Source organism: Lichenostomus cassidix, chromosome 3 (genome assembly GCF_008360975.1).
Source record: "Lichenostomus cassidix isolate B80296 chromosome 3, HeHo_3.0, whole genome shotgun sequence".
Lineage (NCBI taxonomy): Eukaryota > Metazoa > Chordata > Aves > Passeriformes > Meliphagidae > Lichenostomus > Lichenostomus cassidix.
In genome coordinates, this window is record NC_139483.1 from 7,779,669 (window position 1) to 7,799,060 (window position 19,392).

Genomic DNA, 19,392 nt, shown 5'->3' on the forward strand with positions numbered 1-19,392 from the left:
TAATTGATTGAAATAATCTATCAGGAACTAAGTGGTATTATCACATCAAAAGTAAAATTTAACTGTTAGGAAATAGATTTAAATCTTTGATCCAGTACTGACAACTCACAAAAACCAACAGGAAATTCAAGGGTTTGGGGCTTTTACCCTTTACGTATTTGGTCACACACAGAACATCTGAGTCACTCTTGAAATCCATTACTTGATATTTGCTGGAGAGGAGCACAAATGAATTCTCTCTAACTTCTAAAACAATTTTTTTGAAGACAGATCTTGTCTCTTCCTTTGGCAGGCACTGTGTGAAGCTGGCATTGACAGACAGCAAAAGCTTCAATGTGGTTTCAAATACAGCACTCCATAGTATAAATTTAACCGTGGCAGACATCCTGAATGCTTCAAACAGAAGAGCCCTTTTCCACCTCCCTCTACCCCACCCATCTTAACAGTGACTCTTTTGTTTGCCAGCGTGACTCCTAGAGAGTTTTATCATCTCTGAGCAATCCCAGGCCATCCAATGTGATTCATATTTTATCTTTTTCAGGATTTGATCTTTTCCAATAGTTCACCTTTGCAAAGCGAAACCCATTGGTTTTAATGACTGGCAATCTGTGCTGCCTGTCATTTTAACTGCAGAATATTTTTCAAATTCTTGCCTGTCAGTGTCAAGGCTCAAGCCTTAGACTACTCCACCAGCATCAGGACTGCTCTTTTAAAACCAACATTTTCTTAGGGTGGCTTTATTGTGAACAGACTTAAAGAATTAGAAGTGGCACTGGTTTTAGGACCTGGTATGGGTAGAGCTGAGGGTTCTCAATATTTTCTTGTCCATCTCCTGCTGCTTGCCAGCTGTATCTGCAAACTTTCCTATGGCTGGTACAAATATAGCTGAGGAGGAGCTTCCATTCCAGGGAGCAGACAGACACACATCCATCTGCCTGGTGTTAAACTTAATGACTTAAATCTCTTCAGTCAGGTGCACAGGGGCTGGAGGATGCCCAGTCTCACTGTAAAAGAATGCAGACCCTGAAGACAACAGGCACTTGAAGTCTTCTAGGTAGCACTGGTGCTTTGACTTTCAGAGCATGTTTTGGAATTGCCTTTTCCTAGCAGGGGACACAAGCAGGCTCCTTGTATCCCAAAGGTCTCCTTCACACAGCCTTTCACACCATCATGTTGGTGCCTCTCTCACTAAGTGGGCTCAAATAAATTTATGCATGGGCTAGTTTTCTCTGGGCTTTAGCAAATGACCTCTTAATCAGCCAAACAAAACAAAAACACAAGCAAAAAATTTATTTACCCAAGAAACCAATGCAGAAAGCTCAGGAAAATCTATTTGCCCTGGCAGAAAGAATATTGCATAATGTCCTTGTGTACTAGGAGAGGGTGACTTTTAATTGTGTTTATCTTTGGTTAAAGACTGTCTCAGGTTCAACAGGGCTACAGATCTGGAAGATGCAGCTGGCTCCAAAAGCAGCAAAAGGTAGGAAAATAGTACAGTAAAAATCTCCAGTGGTAAAGTAATGGATCAGGTATTGGATAGAAAAGAATCTGACATGATTTCAGACAGAGTTTGCAAGAGAAATGAGCCTTAAAAAAACCTTCTGAATGGAACTCAAATAAGCAATCTATCATCCTCTTCACTTCCAAGTGATCTCCCTGCAGCAAAATTACCTAAATTAGGGTACTGGGAAATTGTGAATTTTTTAATCTAATGTCTTTACAAGTGCAATTCCTGGTAGCTAATGACAACAAATCAGTTAATAAAGAATTTAATTTAAAAAGTCCAGCTGGTCTCAGAGTTAATATTTCTTCTGGGAAAACTTTGGTCTCAAAATTTCAAGCTCATTTAAATAGAAGTTTGCTCAGAAGAATGGTAAGAAAGAGCAGGCTGTCCATGAGCAGGCCATCCTGCTGCATCCCCCAGGCTGGGAGCTAACTCCCACTCTGGAAGGGGTGATCTCCCCTGCCTCTCTCTGCAGTCCTGTGGACAGAAACACCCCCAAAGGGTCTCTCACAGCAGCTCAGTTATGCTCTGAGTCACAAACAGGATAAGATCCACTATCCTGGCCTTTGTGCATTATATGCCATGGGTTGGCTTTTTCCACAGTGAGGTCCTTCAAATTTACTTTAGAATCAGTAGTCAAGAGATACAAATGACCTCTGAACAGCTAAATTTCTTTCTAAAAAATTCTGGAGATTGTATTCTAGCTGATTAATGCATTGTCCTGGTTTTGGCTGGGATAGAGCTCATTTTCATCTTAGCAGCTGGTACATGGCTATGGTTTGGACTGGGATGAGAATAATGTTAATGCTCTGATGTTTTGGCTGTTGCTGACCATTGCTTGTCCTAACTTCTCAGTGTGTCATTCTGTGCCAGTGAGGAGCTGCACAATTGAGGGAGCATGGCCAGGGCAGCAGACCAGAACTGGCCAAAGGGATATTCCATACCACAGAGCATCTTGCCCAGAGCATAAACTGGGGGAAGTTGACTGGGAGGGGCTGATCCCTGCTCAAGGACTGGGTGGGCTTTGGCCAGCAGGTGGTGAGTAGCTGCATTTCTTTGGATTTAGTTATCTATTTTTCTTGTTGTTATTATTACATTGTTAATTGTTTCCACTGTTAAACTGTTCTAATGTCAACCCACTAGGGTTTTTTTACTTTATTTCTGATTCTCCTCCTCATCCCACTGGGAGGGGGCAGGTGGTAAGTGAGTGTCTGCATGGCTCTTTGTTGCCAGCTGGGCTCAAACTATGACATCTCCAAAGCTGAGAGACGCCAGTTTGGGCTGAACAGCTCATTCCTCCGGAGCTAGTTTTGTGGCACTGTGTCATAGCCCCTGTTCAGGGGGTCTGATAAGAGCATCACAGATAATGGAGTTTGATTTCAAAAGGGCAATCCCTTGCAAGTATTAGTCTCTACCAAATAGAAACAATTTATAGGTAGGTCCTTTAGAAAAGGCTGGGACTTAGCCTGTATTTTATTCCTCACAGACTTGCAGTTCTGGAGCTGAGGGATGCCCATTCCCATACAGCTGTAGCCATGCCACATTCTCCTGTTGCCTCTAATTTGTCCACATCATTTCTAAATATTCTGGGAAAAGCACCACCATTATTTTGAACCAGGAGGTGCTAATTAATTGTGAACCCAGTGAGCAAGGCACTCAAACTTTGTAAATGATCACCTAAAATGCCTTTCATTGCAGCTAATGTGACAAAGAGGACAGCATGGGTAATCTCACCTCCCTCAGGTGGGACCCCTGAGCCCTGCCTTATTCAGTGGGTCTCCAAGAACACCATCCTAGCAAACAAAAAGGATTTTTACACAACAACGTGAAACTACCATTAAGCATTATTCTGTTGAGTTAGAATTCAGGTGTGTGCAGAAATAATTAGCAATATCTAATATCTGCAACAAGGTTTTCACAGAATATGAAACTCTTTCTCAGATTCATACTGAACTCCACCAGCCCTTTAAATCCCAAATAACTTGGGAGAAATAAAAGAACTATTAGCTTTTAATGAAGCAGCAAAATTTCTACTGTCTACCAAGCAATTCTACTGTCTCAGGCAGTAGAATGGGACATGAGCTTTAAATACTTCATGTCGTGCCTCAGAAGCCAAGGACCTGGAACAGAGAGGGGTTCTCTCTCTATGCAGGCACCAGAGCCAACCAGACCTCTGTGAGTCATTGCTGGGTGTAAAAATGCTCCTAGTGACGTCCTCTGGCCTGTCTGTTTAAGCTGAGATGGTGGAAATAATGAAAAGGAGGGTGCCTTTTAGGTAAAAGTGGGATTTTAGAAACTGCAGAGAGAAATTCTTGGAACTATCCTGCCTGCCATGGTGAAATACCAAGTCATCAGTGACAAATGGCAATGGCAAACCCACCACAATATTCCAAAGGGGAGACAAGGAGCAGGATTCTGTCCACAGCAAATGAACAGAAAGTAGTGATCACTGAATACCAAGAGCAGAATAAAGAAGATGTTGAAGTGATGATAATGCAAAATCACATGGCTTTGTCCACAGAGAACAGCAATGGCAAAGGAAAGTGCTGACAATTGAGCTTAAATCTGAGACTGTAGCTGGAATGGATAACACTTAAATGTTTTAAATAATGCAGCATCCAGTTCTTCCTACTTAGACTGCCAAAGAAGTCGGCAGGTTTTTGGAAGGATGTATCTTCTACTGAGAGACTTCAGTTAAAAAAGATGCTTCATTTCCAAAAGCATTCCAAAGCTCAAAGCACCTACTGAAAGAGAAGATGGACCAAGTGTTTCCCTCAATAAAATCCGAAGTCAACAAGGCTGTCTCTGAAAATCCAAAGGAGTGACAAGCCTGAATGAGATATAGGATATACTAAGCTCCTTTTGGATGTTTCTAAATTCAAAGGCTTTTGAATATGGGGTATGTATAAAGCTGTTCTTGAGGAAGAGGCCAAATGCAGACTCCAGATCTAGATCAGAGATAGTAAAATAAGAAATTTAAAGTAGGAGTGTTAGAATTCTATCTGGTGCAGCTAAGAAACATTTAAGAGTCTCATACAGAAGACAAGAGCTCTACATAAAAAATTTTCTTTGCCATCAGGCCAGGAAAACATTTTTCATAAATTATTTGTGTATATGTAACAGAGCACAAGAACAGCAGAACAGATTAGATAATAATCCTGAGATCTTTTAACATTTACCTTTTGGAGGCCTTCTGCTCAAAAAAGGGTTTGTGCTTACAGACATTTGCTCTCAGGCAGGCAGATTTAAAAAAAACAAATCCGCACAAAGCCCAACAAATACATCCAAAAAACAAAAGGAGTAGTTAATAATTAAACAAAATGTTGAATGTTTTAAAACTGAAATGTTTTTCTTGTGGTCATTCATGTCATATACTGTGGCATCAAGACTCATGCACAGTCCCTGGGCTGGTCCTTGTTTCCTGCCCTGCCCCAAATACTGTAATTTTACTTTTCTAGTGAGGGTGACAAGTGCCAGTCAGAGCATCAGCTTCTGAGAGCTATTTCTACCTGTTTCATACACTGTTGTTGAGGGCAGGGGGTGCTTCTCACAGAAAGCCATGCTAAGCTGAACTGGGTAAAATAAACATTTTCCCGCACAGTCACATAAGGATGAACAAATATGAATAAAATAGGAAAGAGATATAGTCAGAAAGTTAAAAAGTGGAGAAAAAAAGAAAAAAACAACCCAGACAAGTGAAAACAAAGGAGCTTCTGCTTGGAAAAGAGCTGCTGAGTGCCCTGGGTCACCTTGCACATGAAGGGAGCTCTGAGCAGCTCAGCTAAATCTTGTGTAATTCAGCTGTGAGAGACACCTGAATGGCCTTGTCCACAGAAACCTGTGCTGCTCTGAAAGGAAAAGACATTTTGGGTAAACTGCTGGTCCAGCAGTGCTGACAACCATCTTGGCAGAGTGTCACTCTGGTTGACAGCCTGCTCTGCTGTTCCTTCACATACTTTATTCCTTTTCCCAAGCTACAAAGTGACATACACTCAGTCAGGAAGCAGGAAAAGGTGATAAGAGGAAACTAACATGGTGGCATAATCCAGTAATAAAGTCAAACACTTCTCTGTTCACTCCTTTCTGGACATTTCCACATCCCAAGTCACCACTGGAATAGCTGAGTAGGGTGGGATTCCTTCTGCCAAACATTTTTGTCAAACTCTATCCAAAAGTCACTTTCCTCTTGTACCACAAGGCATATCTCCATGTATTAAAAACATATATATACCTAACTCTTTCTGCTGGCAAATCTAATGTTCATTAACATCAGTTAGACTCTCAGATTGAGTAAAGACCCTGAGCTGAATGTCTGGTGAGAATACTGAGTAAAAATACACATGGTTGTAATCCATGTGTACCTGCATCACCTCTTTGCTTGTTTTCCCAGAAAATCACAAGTCTGATGCTTTGTCCCACTTCACTGATTTATACTAGCAACCTTTGGAAAACCTCAGCCATACTTTATGCAAAGTTTAGGTAAGATTAATCACCCCACTCAAAGCCCAATTTATTTAGCAGTTAGGAAAAAAAATAGTAGCTAGTGAGTTTGCTGTTTTGAAATGAAGGGCCAGAGTCCTTAGGTCTGCTCCCAGGCGAAATGCTAGGTTTAGAACTTCATTATTTGAAAGTCTCCAAACTAGCACTTTTGTTGGAGGTTAGGATTGCTCCTTTTGTTTTCCTTCTCTCAGGGGATTTTCTCCCATCTGTTGCTAAGAGACATTAAAACAAAAGTACTTAAGACAAAAGAAGTAGCCACGCTCTGGGGAAGGCTGCAGCTGGCTACTTATCTTCTCTTACAGGCTTCTCTTGGAGGGCAGAGATAGCAGGAGATTTGGGCTGGCGGAAGGGGCTGGGCACAGCTTCTAGCTATCTCTATCTGCATCGGAGGAGCGTGGTCGAGCTGCTGCTTACTGCGGGGAATTCACTGCCGCTGCCAGAGCCCAGCCCTGGACTGCTCCTTCCTCACCATTCCTGACCTCTTTCCCATATCTTTGCCTGAAAGCCCCTTGATTTCAAAGTTATAATAATTCGGAGGGAAGGGGGGGGTCATATTCTCCATTCCAAGGGAGGTTCCTGTCTTCTTTGGAAGATACCTGTCTTTCAAACCAAGACAGCTTTAAATTGCAATTGTTTTTGCATCATTCAGCCTCCAAATAATCTCCCTGTTCAAACTGTGAGCATACTCATGACCAAAACAAATAAACAGGAATGCAAATCTTTTACATGACAGCTTTCAGTACTAACTTTTCTTTCTCAGTGTGAATTTGTCACACTGCTAGCACTGGTCTCAGGACATGCCTTTTGACACTGTGCTGAATGTTGTGTCACTATCGGGAAATCACTAATTAACGCTATTAAGGACAAACTTTGTCCTATGCAAAAATCATACACCAGAATCATGTGCATACACCTCCTGAGTGTACCCCACGGCTTTAGTGCCCTTAGACTACCACACCAGCCCTTGCTGCAGTGGGATGAGGCACTGGGACAGTCCCTGAGGCTCTAGACCCACTCCTGACCTTTCACTCTGCCCAAGGACAGCTCCCAGCACCACTGGTTTCATTCTCTATTCAACGTCTCCCTGTCAGCAATACAAAGCACTGCCGTGCACAGCACATGCAAATCACATTGTTTCACAGTGCCACTGGTGTTTTCTGAGAAACAGCCTGACACAAACAGCACAATTCCTTACAGCACAGGAGATGAACTCCTGCTGGACAGAGGCTCTGCACTGAGCACACAATGCACATCTGCAGTTATCAGAGTCCTGAAGCCAACTTGCCTTGAGTCAATGGGGACAGACAGTTCTGCAGCAGATGAGGTTTTAGCCTAAAGGAATAGAGATATCTGGATATCATATTGCTTGATTAACTCACTAGATAACTTCATGTGAGACAGCAGAACAAAGTCTTAAAGAGATCCTGAACATTCTGAATGTAAAGCTCCCTTTAGTGTATTAGCTTTTCTTCAGGGACATTTAAGGTTAATGTGGTCCAATTTAGGGATCTTTTTGACTTGGTTCTGATGTACACAATAAGTTTCCTTTGCCTCTCTCTCCATGCTTACTGTATTCACATTTTTTGTGACAGAATTTAACAGGTGGACCAGATCTGATTTCCTCATTGTTCATCTGGTCACACCATTTCAGGACATTAAAAATCCCTTAATGTATTTTCACCTATTACACTGGCTGTTCAAAACAAAGCCAAGCAAAGTGTCTGCTGTGAAATTCTTAATGCTGTCTGCTGGATCCAGACAGTGGAGACTTTCTGAACATCCTCGAGTTTTCTGGAAAAAATGCCACAGCAGTGGCCCTTTTACCCCAGATGTATTTTATATTCCCGTGTTTTCTTCCTTACCTCCTTTTTCCAGAGCGAAGTGCCCACCAGCTCACAAGAGCCCAGCCTTGTGAATGTGCACTGGGAGCACACAGTTTAAGTTTTCTGCAAACCTCCTACACCCTTCATGACCTTCATAGCCTCTGCTGGTCTATCTGCTGGGGACTATGTAATGTGTCCCAGCTATGTACCTTGGAAAATGTCAATTAAGTGAGTAAGTCTGGAGGTGAAGAAGAGGACAGGTGATGTGCCACACATTTCCTTTCCTTCTGGAGAACTGGGAACAACTGCTCCCTGAGGTGTGAGTGCTTCAGAGCAGTGAGAAGGCAGCATTAGCAAAGGACACCAAGACTTTAAGGATTCACTGCCACTTTTTCGCTCTGAGTAATTCCCTGAGAGGGCAAGGAAAGCTGTCAGGGGCTCTCTGATTTATGGCTATTCACCGTGTGACCCTCCTTCTGCTGGAGCTACTGCAGCTGCAGTCCCAAAGACAATAGCCAGAGAGAGACCCACAGAGAAAGATCCCTGGGAAAGCACATCACCCTCCTTCCTCCCCCTCCTTTCCAGAGGGTGGTTTGTATTTTGCCTCTGTGTCAGATCAGGTGCAGGCAGCTGCTGCCCAGCAGGCAAACCCCAAAGAGCAAGGGCAGACTGTGGTTTATATGCTCTCTGCTCAGACTTGCTAACAAACCCACGCCGCCAATTTCATGCATTCGGGGGGTTTAAGGCAGAGGAACCCCAAACGGGCCGTGCTCTATTGTCTCCAGATCGCGCTGCCTCTTTAAAATCAGCAATGCACGGACAGCTTCAAGGTGCCTCCCACTGAGCAAAAGCTCCAGACGCAGACACAGACAGCAGAGCCATCCTCCCCTGAGCGCAGGGCAAACCTGAGCGGGACAGAAATGAGCGCTCAGCAGAGTCCTCGGGCTGCTTGCAGAAATCCTGTCTCCGCTCCGGTAACAGCAGCAGTGCGAAGGACAAACCTGGCGGCTCTTCGCTGGCACCTCCAAGAAGATGAGAGCAACTGCAGGTACACTTTGCTGATAGTGTTCTGTCAGTTTGTGATGGGTGTGTTGTCTGTATTTATTTTATAGATCTCTTGGTATTTATCAGTGAAATCTGTCTGAAACAGATACTGCCCGTTGCTTTGGATAGCAGATTTTGCATCCAAGTGTTTATTTGGCACTCCTCTTAAATGAGTATTTACCTTTCCAGGCAGCTCTGGGGAAGTCTCCTAAAGCAGTCCCTTGTCAGAACTCTTTCATTTCAGGCTTTGTCTTTCAGTTATTCTTTTCTGCAACACTCAGTTTGAAAAACAACGTGGTGACCGAAGTTGTAAGAGAGAGTTTCTCTCAGATATTTCAGTGTCGGTACATCAGGGTCTGAGGGTGGTTCCAGGGAAAAAAGGGAGCGACAGCTCCACTCCGCAGATTATCCTTTGTAGCCATGACTGCTATTGTTCAATAGCATTTGACACACTGACAACTTACTGTCTGAGGGCAGAAAGAGTAGTAATGTTTCCCGATCCTCTGCTGGGATAAGGTGAGACTGTCCTGACAGCCAGGAATCTGCTGTGAGGATTCCTAGATGGACCATGGGAAGATGCAAGAAGAGGCTCTCAGCATTTGGATACAGAGAGGCAAAATTAGGGAGTAGACGTGATTATTTTCCCCCACTGTGAGGGAAAAAATTAATAATTTTTAAATATTTGGTACAACTGGCAGTACAAAGAGGGGAGCCTGCTCCTCCCTAGCATCAAAAATTCGAGGCACTCTGTCTTGCTTATGGAAGATTTTCCTTTTCACCTCAAGAGCCTGTCTGTGGAAACACTCTCCCTGTGAATGGCAGATTTGCCCTCACAGTGAAGCCCTACAAGCTGGCTCACAGGACACAATTCTTGTCTCTGCAAATTGGCAGAGCTTCACCTGTTTGACAGGAGTGAGAATGGATTATGCTGGCAGAAAATTTTGTCCTGTACTCAGTTAATGGCTGCTAAAAGGGAAGTGCTGGCTTCAGTATTTCTTGGGTCTTCACAACTCCTACTTCATTAAGAAATGTATTTAGAAGCAAGGACATCCGTTCTCTTGTCATTCTCCTCTACCACACCACTCTGAGACAACCAGAATAAAGCATAAACTTTGTCCAAAAGGCCCATCAGATGCTTTACAGCAGAGTGAGTTGTCATTTTAGTGTCTTTTACCTTGCACAAGGATGACAGCATCATGAGCTTGCAAACTGGTGGAGGTTTAAACTAGATTTTACATTCCTCCTATATTGTCATTTCACCGCCTGCTGAAAATTTCATAGTTGGTAAATAAACCTGCTGCTGTAACAACCAGTGTATGAAGCAACTTGAGGCATTTATTTTGTGAGAGCAGAAGCATCCCTTCACAGGGTATTTCCTCCTCCCGTGTGCATGCAGCAGCAGAGCTGAGGGGCACTAAGGTGGCTATTGCTTTGCTTCAAGATCAGTATTTTTGCTGTTGTTTACTTTCAGGAAAAACTTCCCTCTTTTTGTTCCCACAGAGGGAGGTAAGTGAGGCTGTTGCTCTGTAACCTTCTGGGGACAAAGACAAGGTGACTCCCAGCTCAGAAGGAAGCTCTGGGTGAGATCTCTCTCCCGCCACCCTGGGCTATTCCAACACAACACCGAGGGCCAGCCAAGCTGCATGTGCCAAAAGCAGACAGACATGGCCACGGAGCATGCTGAACACAACCTAAACGCCACCACCCGCCTCAACTTTGCCGCCATCTACAACCTCCACGATCGGGATCTCAGCTCTTTGCAGAACTTCTCCTTCCCTTTCAATTTCACGTACAGCGACTACGACCTGCCGCTGGACAGCGACGGCGACATGACCAAGACCCGCACCTTCTTTGCGGCCAAGATTGTGATCGGGGTCGCCCTGGTTGGCATCATGCTGGTCTGCGGTGTCGGCAACTTCGTCTTCATCGCTGCTCTCGCCCGCTACAAGAAGCTGCGGAACCTCACCAACCTGCTGATCGCCAACCTGGCCATCTCGGACTTCATCGTGGCCATCGTGTGCTGCCCCTTCGAGATGGACTACTACGTGGTGCGGCAGCTGTCCTGGGAGCACGGCCACGTCCTCTGTGCCTCCGTCAACTACCTAAGGACTGTCTCCCTCTACGTCTCCACCAATGCTCTCCTGGCTATAGCTGTGGACAGGTAAGTGGGATGCTACGACAGCACAAAGATGTGGCCACAGCTTCTGAGCTTCTAAGTGCCACATCCACACTTTTTGTGAACTGGTAATTCCCTGGGCAGCTTGTTTCGGTGCCTGACTGCTCTTTCAGTGAAAAAACTTTTTCCATTTGTGCTGCAGTCCTGAGAGACTGCTTGCCCTTACTCCAGGAATTTTAACAGTATAATTTAATTGAATTCCTTCTCATGACTCCTCTTTAAGCCTTGTGCACCATGGACTCTGACACACCCAGGCACTGAGGATCAGCCTCATGCTGCTGTAAGTCTGACATGGCTGACTCACAGAAAGCCAGAGATCTGCTCATTAAACTCTTTACAGAAAGGCTATCACCACAAGCCTTTCATGTACAAACACTGTACACATCTCTGTAGACCCTCTGAATATACACACATGATTCCCACCCCTCCTTCCCCTTCTTTCCCCCAGTTTCTGTCATGTCACATTTCAAACTTTAGTCTAGCATCGCACAGTTTTCAGTCCCTGACCCAAAAGACAACTCAGGAGCAGTTAACCCTGCTGATGGCTGTACGGATACAGATATGTGTGTGGCTGATTCAGCTGTTCATGATATCAACAGAAGTTTGTGAAATTACTCGGGAGAAGTTCAGAGATGTTTTGCCTAATGTGGGCAAGGGGAAAATCAGCTCCCACAAAACAAATCCTTAACAAGCATCTAACAGAATGTCCTTCCAACAGTAGCTAAGGACTTAGGGTAAAGCTTCTAAACACTACCACATATGCACTACCATTTTCTATCACTTTTTCAACTTCTACAAGACTTTCTTGGAAAGCTCTGTTAGTGCATCCCAGGTTGATGAAGTAACATGGGTCATGATGCCCTTATGTCAGCTAAGAAATCAGATTTATAGCATATCTTCCCACACATCTTTAAAAACAACCCTGGAAAAGATTAATCACTGAAGCTTGTTGTAAGAACACACTGTTTTGGTTACACTGCTTTTCTTTTCTCTTTTTTTTTTTGTTTTTTTGCAAGCTTTTGACTTGGTAAACAGAGAAACTTCATTGTTTAACAATCACCTATTCCATGCTGATAATGTCTTGCGGGTTGTTGACTTCTGTCTCTAAAAAGAACAGGCTCCTGACAAAAGTCTTCCCGTGTTTAGATCTTTTAAAAGGAATCAGCTGTGTAAAGAGGATTAGTCTGTCCCACTAAAGATTTGCTTTAGGGAGGGCTCTCTTCCTTCATCTCTATTCACATGAAAAAATAGGAATTTCACACTTTTAAGGCCACACCTACACTAGAAAAAGATACAACACCTGAAGAGCAAGAGCATGCGATAAGGGTCCAATGTCCACACTGCAAATATTTAGCTGGGTGCCCTGCACCAAACACCCATGGGCACTTGGTGTGTTTCATGTGCACTTTTGGAGCACATCTTCCAGGGCAGTTTCCTCTGAATTCAGCCCACGAGCTGCAGGACCAGCAGTAACAGCCCAGGTGTGGTAGGCAATGACAATCAGGAAATCCACAAAAGCTCCCTCCTGGCTCTCTTGAACAGATTGATCCCATCCAGCCAAATGTTCTGCTGAGCAGATATGAATCTTTATGAATACATATACATACATTGTGCCACAAAGTGCTTCCCCGGGACCTGATCTAAAAATGTTCACCTATCAGCTCCAAAATGAGGCTGACTAATTCTGCTGTCTCCTGTCATTTACTGTGCACTCTTAAGAGCCATGAACAATTCATCTGCTTCCAAGATCTGGCTGATGAAAAGTGCTGCTGACTTTCCATTTTACTTTAGAATGAGGATATCCTATGGATGCTATTCTGTGTATTAAATATATCCAGATAGAGTAGATGCCAAAGGAATGAGAAATTGCACTTTTTAAAACACTCCTTTGGGTTAAATACACTTGTATTGGGACCTCTGATAAAAACCTTCTCCTAGCAGGAATACCCCAACCTTGCAGCTTTACAGTCATAAGCAGTGTAAATACCTAACTGGAGTTTTCTGCTTTGCCATATTACTTCATACTGTATATTTAAGATTAATAAGCAATAGTCACCTTCAGAACACACACAAAAAAGATTTGCATGGGCAGAAAATAGATATACACTCCTCTAGAGTGTGTATCTATAAAATAGATACACATTTTGTTAATGGCTAAAAATCATGTTCACTTGTAACCATACATTAGCCTTCAGCTCTTAGCACCCCATGGAATAACCACAGAAATAAGAAAAACATTGTAAGGTATTGTGACATCTTCATAAAAAGAGCTATTTAAGTAGCTCTCTGCCTAAGGAAAACATTTTCCTGCTTCTACATGTTTGTCTTTTCTTCCCTGCACCTGACTGGCTGCGTAATACTGCATTTTTCAAACTCTTGCTCCTGTTCAAAAGGAAAAGCTGTGATACAACATTGTAACTCAGCTCCAGGCTGCTACTTCAAGAAATGTTCTTACAGATGGGTATGTTCTTACAGATGAATATGTTCAGGCTCTCCCCTCAGGAATGACAGCAATTTCCTCCTGCCCAATTCTGTTTGCTTGTATTTTGAAGTGTGTTGTAACAGTGTTTTCAGAGTTCATTTTGAATGTATTTTTCTGTTCTAGGTATCTGGCCATTGTTCACCCACTGAAACCACGCATGAATTATCAAACAGCAACCTTCCTCATTGCCTTGGTCTGGATCGTCTCCCTACTTGTAGCTATTCCATCTGCATACTTTGCTACTGAAACGGTGTTATTTATAGTGAAAAACCAGGAGAAAATTTTCTGTGGCCAAATTTGGCCAGTTGACCAGCAGATATACTATAAATCATACTTCCTCTTCATCTTTGGCATAGAATTTGTAGCACCTGTGATTACCATGACCTTGTGCTATGCCAGGATCTCTCGGGAACTTTGGTTTAAAACCGTCCCAGGATTTCAGACGGAACAAATCAGAAAGAGGCTTCGGTGCAGGAGGAAAACTGTTATGGTACTGATGTGCATCCTGACTGCCTATGTTCTCTGCTGGGCACCTTTCTATGGCTTCACCATTGTCCGGGACTTCTTCCCCACTGTCTTTGTGAAAGAGAAGCATTATCTTACTGCCTTTTACATAGTTGAGTGCATTGCCATGAGTAACAGCATGATAAACACTATGTGTTTTGTAACTGTGAAAAACAACACCATGAAGTACTTCAAGAGGATCATATTGCTCAGATGGAGGTCAACGTATAAGGGAAGCAAATCTAGCACAGATTTGGACCTGAGAACAAGCGCAGTGCCAGTCACAGAGGAAGTAGACAGCATAAAACTAAAATAAATTTTCTGCAGTTCTAATCTCACCTGTTTTGGAGAGGGGGTAAAGAGGAAATGATACCTTCTCAGAAGCTTCTCCCTTGTCTGTGTGAATACCCACCATTGGTGAGATCCCTCAAGAAGCACGCTGCTTTGCATTCCCACTGGAACTCTTCTCACTGGACTGCTGGATAATCCCCTGACTTGGACTGATGCTGTGCTTCAGCTCACACATCTGTAAATTTGGGATGTAGACACTCATTTTAGAGTTGTTTAAGAGGAACAAAGAAGTCTATGAATGCATTAGAGTATATTACAACTGTGGAAAAGTTGAGTGCTGATCCTAGCAGTGATGCATCTTTGTTTCTTAAGAGAAACCTCTTAACCCCTTTGAGCTTATGACTTGCACCTTTAAGCTGTTTGGTGTCCTGTTCTTTCTGCTCAGAAGGGAAAGGATGGCAAAAAAGCCCATTTTGCTTCCTGTCCTTTAATCCCTCAGTTTACCCCTCATGATGAAGCTTCTTGAAGCCTACAGACCACCAGCTTTCTATTGTCCAATGTGCAGCATGCTCTTATAAAAGGCACATGCTCTGAAAGCTAAAATCTGCTTCACAGTCTAGTGAAAACCTCAAGTCTCTTCCTGTGACACCTTGTTTAAGAATGCTTTATCAATACTCCACTCTTTAGTTTTCTGGAGAGTGTTACTCTGTCTGTTATGTTTCTGGAAATGGCACAGACACATCTGGAAGGGACCTCTTCCCTCACCTCCAGGTACACTATGGCAAGCTTCAGCTGCCTTGAGATGCTGAGCTCATCACAGAATCAATCACAAATGTAGAGGCTGGGAATCACATCTCCACATTGTCTAGCTCACCCCTCTGCACACATTGCCCAGGATTATGTCCAGCTGGGCTTTAACTCCAGGGAATGCTGACAGTCTCCCTGGACCACCAGTGTCAGTGTTCAACACCTCTCACACAGTGAAAAAGTGTTTTCTTATGTTCAGATAAAATTTCACGTGTTTTAGCTTGCTTGTCAGTGGGATCCATATAAAACTACAGCATGATAGTGGGAAAAATCCAACCAGACATCTTACCAAGTCTGTGTGTACTTCATGATAAAGGACAAGTGAAGCCAAAATACCAAGGAGATCCTGAGATGACCCATCTTTCTTGGAGCAGGACAGGCTTAGGTTTCAGCAAGCCAGCCTCTGGTTGAGTAGTTTATTATCTGCTCAGACATGAGGCAACAACTCTAGATGAATTCTGCATTTTTTCTCCCAGTGCTTCTTTTGCTGTTCTGATTTAGTGCAGCCCAGTTTGGGTATTTCTTAACTCATAATCGTGACAAAGCAGGTGACAGTGACAGTAATACCTATTCATTCCAACTACACATAAGATATCACAGACTTCTGTGTATGGAAATCAATTTTTTTTTATTGTAATCCCAAATGCTTCCTGTTTTTAAGTATGTGGTTGTGCCTACTTTTGGAGTAAATGGCTTTGGTAAATAACTTGCCTGTTTGTGAATTTAAAGTGAGCAGCAAATCCTGCCAATAAAACAGTAAACATGGCCTCAGTATCAGCATTCTGATTTTTTAAATCTTTTTCCCTTACCCATCACTTTCTTACCCAGCTGAGTAATGTGAATGATCCCATTCCTGCTGAAGAAAAATTGACCAATTAAATTTAAGGGCAAAAGGATATTCAAATCCATTAAAGTGCTCAAAACCTCTCATCATTAGCTGCTCTTACATATATGTTGGAGAGTATTTAATCATTTGCTGTTAGGAAAACAATTACTGAAATCATCCTTCAAAATGACAGTTTTGAACAGGAGTAAGTACTAAATTCATTTGTTTTCCTGACAGGCACAGAAATTTAAAGGACCAGAGAGTTGAAGTATTTCAGCATAAAAAGGCTTATCTTGTAATCTCACCTGAAATCTCATGGTTCCTTCTGAAACTATGCTCCCATACTTATCTCCTGAAACCTGCCCTAGTTGTTGGGGATCAGCTAGCAATACTACCTGTAATTAGAGTGTGCTGATACTCCTTCCACCTGTTTTACCAACATGGTTTTGGTGCAACAAAATCAAACAACTGACAATTTCCACACCAAGGAAATCCATCTCAGGCTGAATTAATAAAAACCTTCAACCTCCACCAAGAAATACAGTACTGAATAAAAACTGGGGGAAAGAATTGTTTTAAAACTCTGGAAATCGATCTGAGAGCTCCAAGAGAGCTCTTCTGGTCTAGCCTGACCATCATTCTCATCCCCGTGCCTGCCAAGGGTATCAAAGTAGCATCCTCCACAGCCCCTACTAAGGGTTTGGGTTTTGGGATTGCTGTATTTTTGACATTTTGAGGTGTTCCCAGTAGCAAAGCAGTTTTGCTCTGGATAGGGCAGGAGAAGTCTGTATTTGCTCCCAAACTGAGCTCCAGCAAGAAGGGATCTGGGGCCTTGCATGGGGTGCAAAAATCACTTAAAAACTACTGTGAAAACTGCCCAAGTGTGCAGGCAGAGGGAACAGGCCATGATCCAGTGGCTCCCTCAGGCAGGGAGGAACAGGCAGGGCATGGTCCAAGGGAGAGAACCAGATCCCACATTCCCTAGGCTTAGGTGAGCCATGCAGGGAAGAGCTCTTTAAAAGGCTTTTTTATACCCACACAACTTACTGAAGGACAACATTAGAGAGGGAATTGAGTATGGACTGCACCTACCTGGAGCTGTGCTTGCAAGAGCCATGTGTCAACAGAGAATGACAAGCAAAAGCTGGGAAGAAGGCAGCACCTGTCTCAGAGGAGAAGCAAGCCTTTCCAGCACAACTCCTGCCTACTGGGAAGCAGGAAAAACTGCAGCAAGACTTCCATGGCCACCAGCTGCCCACTTTTAGCTCTAGGGGAGCAGCTGCAACAAGGGCTCCAATGTGCAGGAGCTGTGGGATGTGTCATGGATGAGGAGTGGTGGGAGTGAGGCATCTTGCTGAGAGCCTTTGGCATTGTTTAGATAACCATGCAGTGGATCAGCCAGATGCCACCAGGTCTCAGCTGTGGCTAGCTCCAATTTTTACCGCCAAATGCAAAACTGTGGTACTACCACACCAGATGACTGCTCACCTGGCCTCCTGTTGCACAGCTCCAAAACCAGAGGCTCATTTCTTTCTACAGCAGCTTCTCCAGGGATAACTTGAGGGTAAAATCCAGTCTCTGATTCTTCACACTGAAAAACATGAACCCAGGTGTACCTGGATGCTAAAATGGTTACTCCAAACAGATAAGACAGTATTAAGAGAAGAAAAAGCAGTGATTTTCAGCAACAGGCATTGAGAAAGCAAAGGCTGTGTCATTAAAGTAATTTTCCCTCTACCAAAGCAGGATGACCTGCATGATCCCAGGCCAGCATACATCAAAGCAGCCAGCACAGAAAATTTCCCAGAAGACTGACAGACCACTCAGGAGCTCAGACTTTACTGTACCCCTTCTTTGAGCCTTTCCTGTGGCAACAGCACCCTCCAGCTGCTGCCTCTGCAGCACAGCATCACCAAAAACTCCATCAGTTTGCACCAAACACCTTGGGAATGGCATCATGCAGGTATTCCCAGGATTCCCATGACTCCAACAAGCAGCAATAGATGCTTCAGCTTTTGGCAGCGTGGCACCCAGGCACTTACACAATGCTTGTAGTGTCCAGTGTCAAAACACCCTTCCTGTGAAGGAAATTGCTCCTAATGTCCAACCTGAACCTCCCCTGGCACAGCTCAAGACTGTCCTCTTGTCCTGTTCCCTGGGAGAAGAGACCAACCCCACTTGGCTACAAACTCCTTTCTGGTTGTAGAGAATGATAAGGTCACTCCTGAGCTCCATCTTCTCCAGGCTAAACACCCCTAGCTCCCTCAACTGCTCCTCAAAACCACTGATTCCTGCAGCTTCAAAAGTGACCTTCATAACACCAGCCAGAACAAAAGAATGTGGAACAAATCCACCAAAAAAAAACCCACCAAATAATCATGGATACTAAGAAACATCACTGAGCACAAAGTTGCTCAAAGCATAAAGTCACCTTCCCCACAATCAAGACTAAGTGATGGAAGAGAACACTAAGATGGTAACATTTCCTGGAAAAAGGCAGCCCTGAGCTAAAAAAGAACATCAACACTCCATGCAAACTCCTCTACCTACTGATTACAGAAAAAAAAAGTGGAAGGTAACACATATAAACCAATCACAGGAAGCAGGCTGAGGCAAAGCAACAGAATCTGGGTGCATAGCACTCTGAAAGAGCCAGGAGTGAAGCACTGCTCCAGAATGGCTCTGTAAAGTGCTCCAATATATACCAGGCACTATAGAAATCAAGAAAAAGGCCACAGGGTGAAACATCCCAAAAATAGGTAGAAGCTTCTGAAAAAGCCAAATGGGAAAGCACTCCAAAAGACATCAAACAGGTGTGAAGAACTCCTCCAGGGCCATGTGGTGACACACTCCAAAAAGTACCAGGTGAGCAGGAAACTGGAAGAGTCAGTAAGCAATACGCAGTGAAGGACTCCTCTGTGAGGCTGCGATGAGCAACTCCAATAAGAGCTGGGCAGTGGCATGGTGAAGGAATCCAAGATAATTCAATATAAGATTCCAAAAGAGCTGGGCCTCATGGCAAAGGGATCCTGAAGGTCCATGAGGAGAAGAGCTCCTGAGAGGTGGCACTGTGAAGAACTCTAGGGCTGCACCATGAAGGTCTCCTGAGGGTTGACAAAGGAAAGAGGCTCCTGAGGGGTGGCATGGGGAAGACCTTCTGTCAGGCAGAACATTGAAGGACTCCTGGGGCACGGCAGAGAACTGGCTCCTCCAGGGTTTCATGAATGCAAGACAATAAATACAAAACCCTACAAAGCATACAGTGCAGAAGACATTACAATAGTGTACCACATGCTACAATAGGCACACAAGAAACCATGATATAATGCAGTACATACCCTGCAATACATATATAGTATGTAAACTACAATAAATATGACAGCACACCTGTAGCACCAGAAAATACAGTAAATACCACATAGTACAGTACATGCT

At 43.7% G+C, this 19,392-nt stretch overlaps 1 protein-coding gene across 1 annotated transcript; it reads left to right on the plus strand.

Annotated features, from left to right (window-relative positions):
* The first annotated feature begins 8,716 nt into the window (after positions 1-8,716).
* Positions 8,717-15,891, plus strand: PROKR1 (prokineticin receptor 1). The gene is made up of 3 exons (XM_085054273.1): positions 8,717-8,875; positions 10,372-11,032; positions 13,653-15,891. Exons 2-3 carry the CDS (start codon positions 10,515-10,517, stop codon positions 14,347-14,349), a joined length of 1,215 nt encoding a protein of 404 aa, XP_084910399.1. The 5' UTR covers positions 8,717-8,875; positions 10,372-10,514; the 3' UTR covers positions 14,350-15,891.
* The last annotated feature ends 3,501 nt before the right edge of the window (positions 15,892-19,392 follow it).

What these genes read in the sequence shown, in the direction of transcription:
- PROKR1 (XM_085054273.1), top strand. Translation starts at nt 10,515, where the DNA reads ATGTGCCAAAAGCAGACAGACATGGCCACGGAGCATGCTGAACACAAC. An exon ending in CTGGCTATAGCTGTGGACAG is followed by an intron (nt 11,033 to 13,652) that starts GTAAGTGGGATG and finishes TTTCTGTTCTAG; the next exon opens with GTATCTGGCCATTGTTCACC.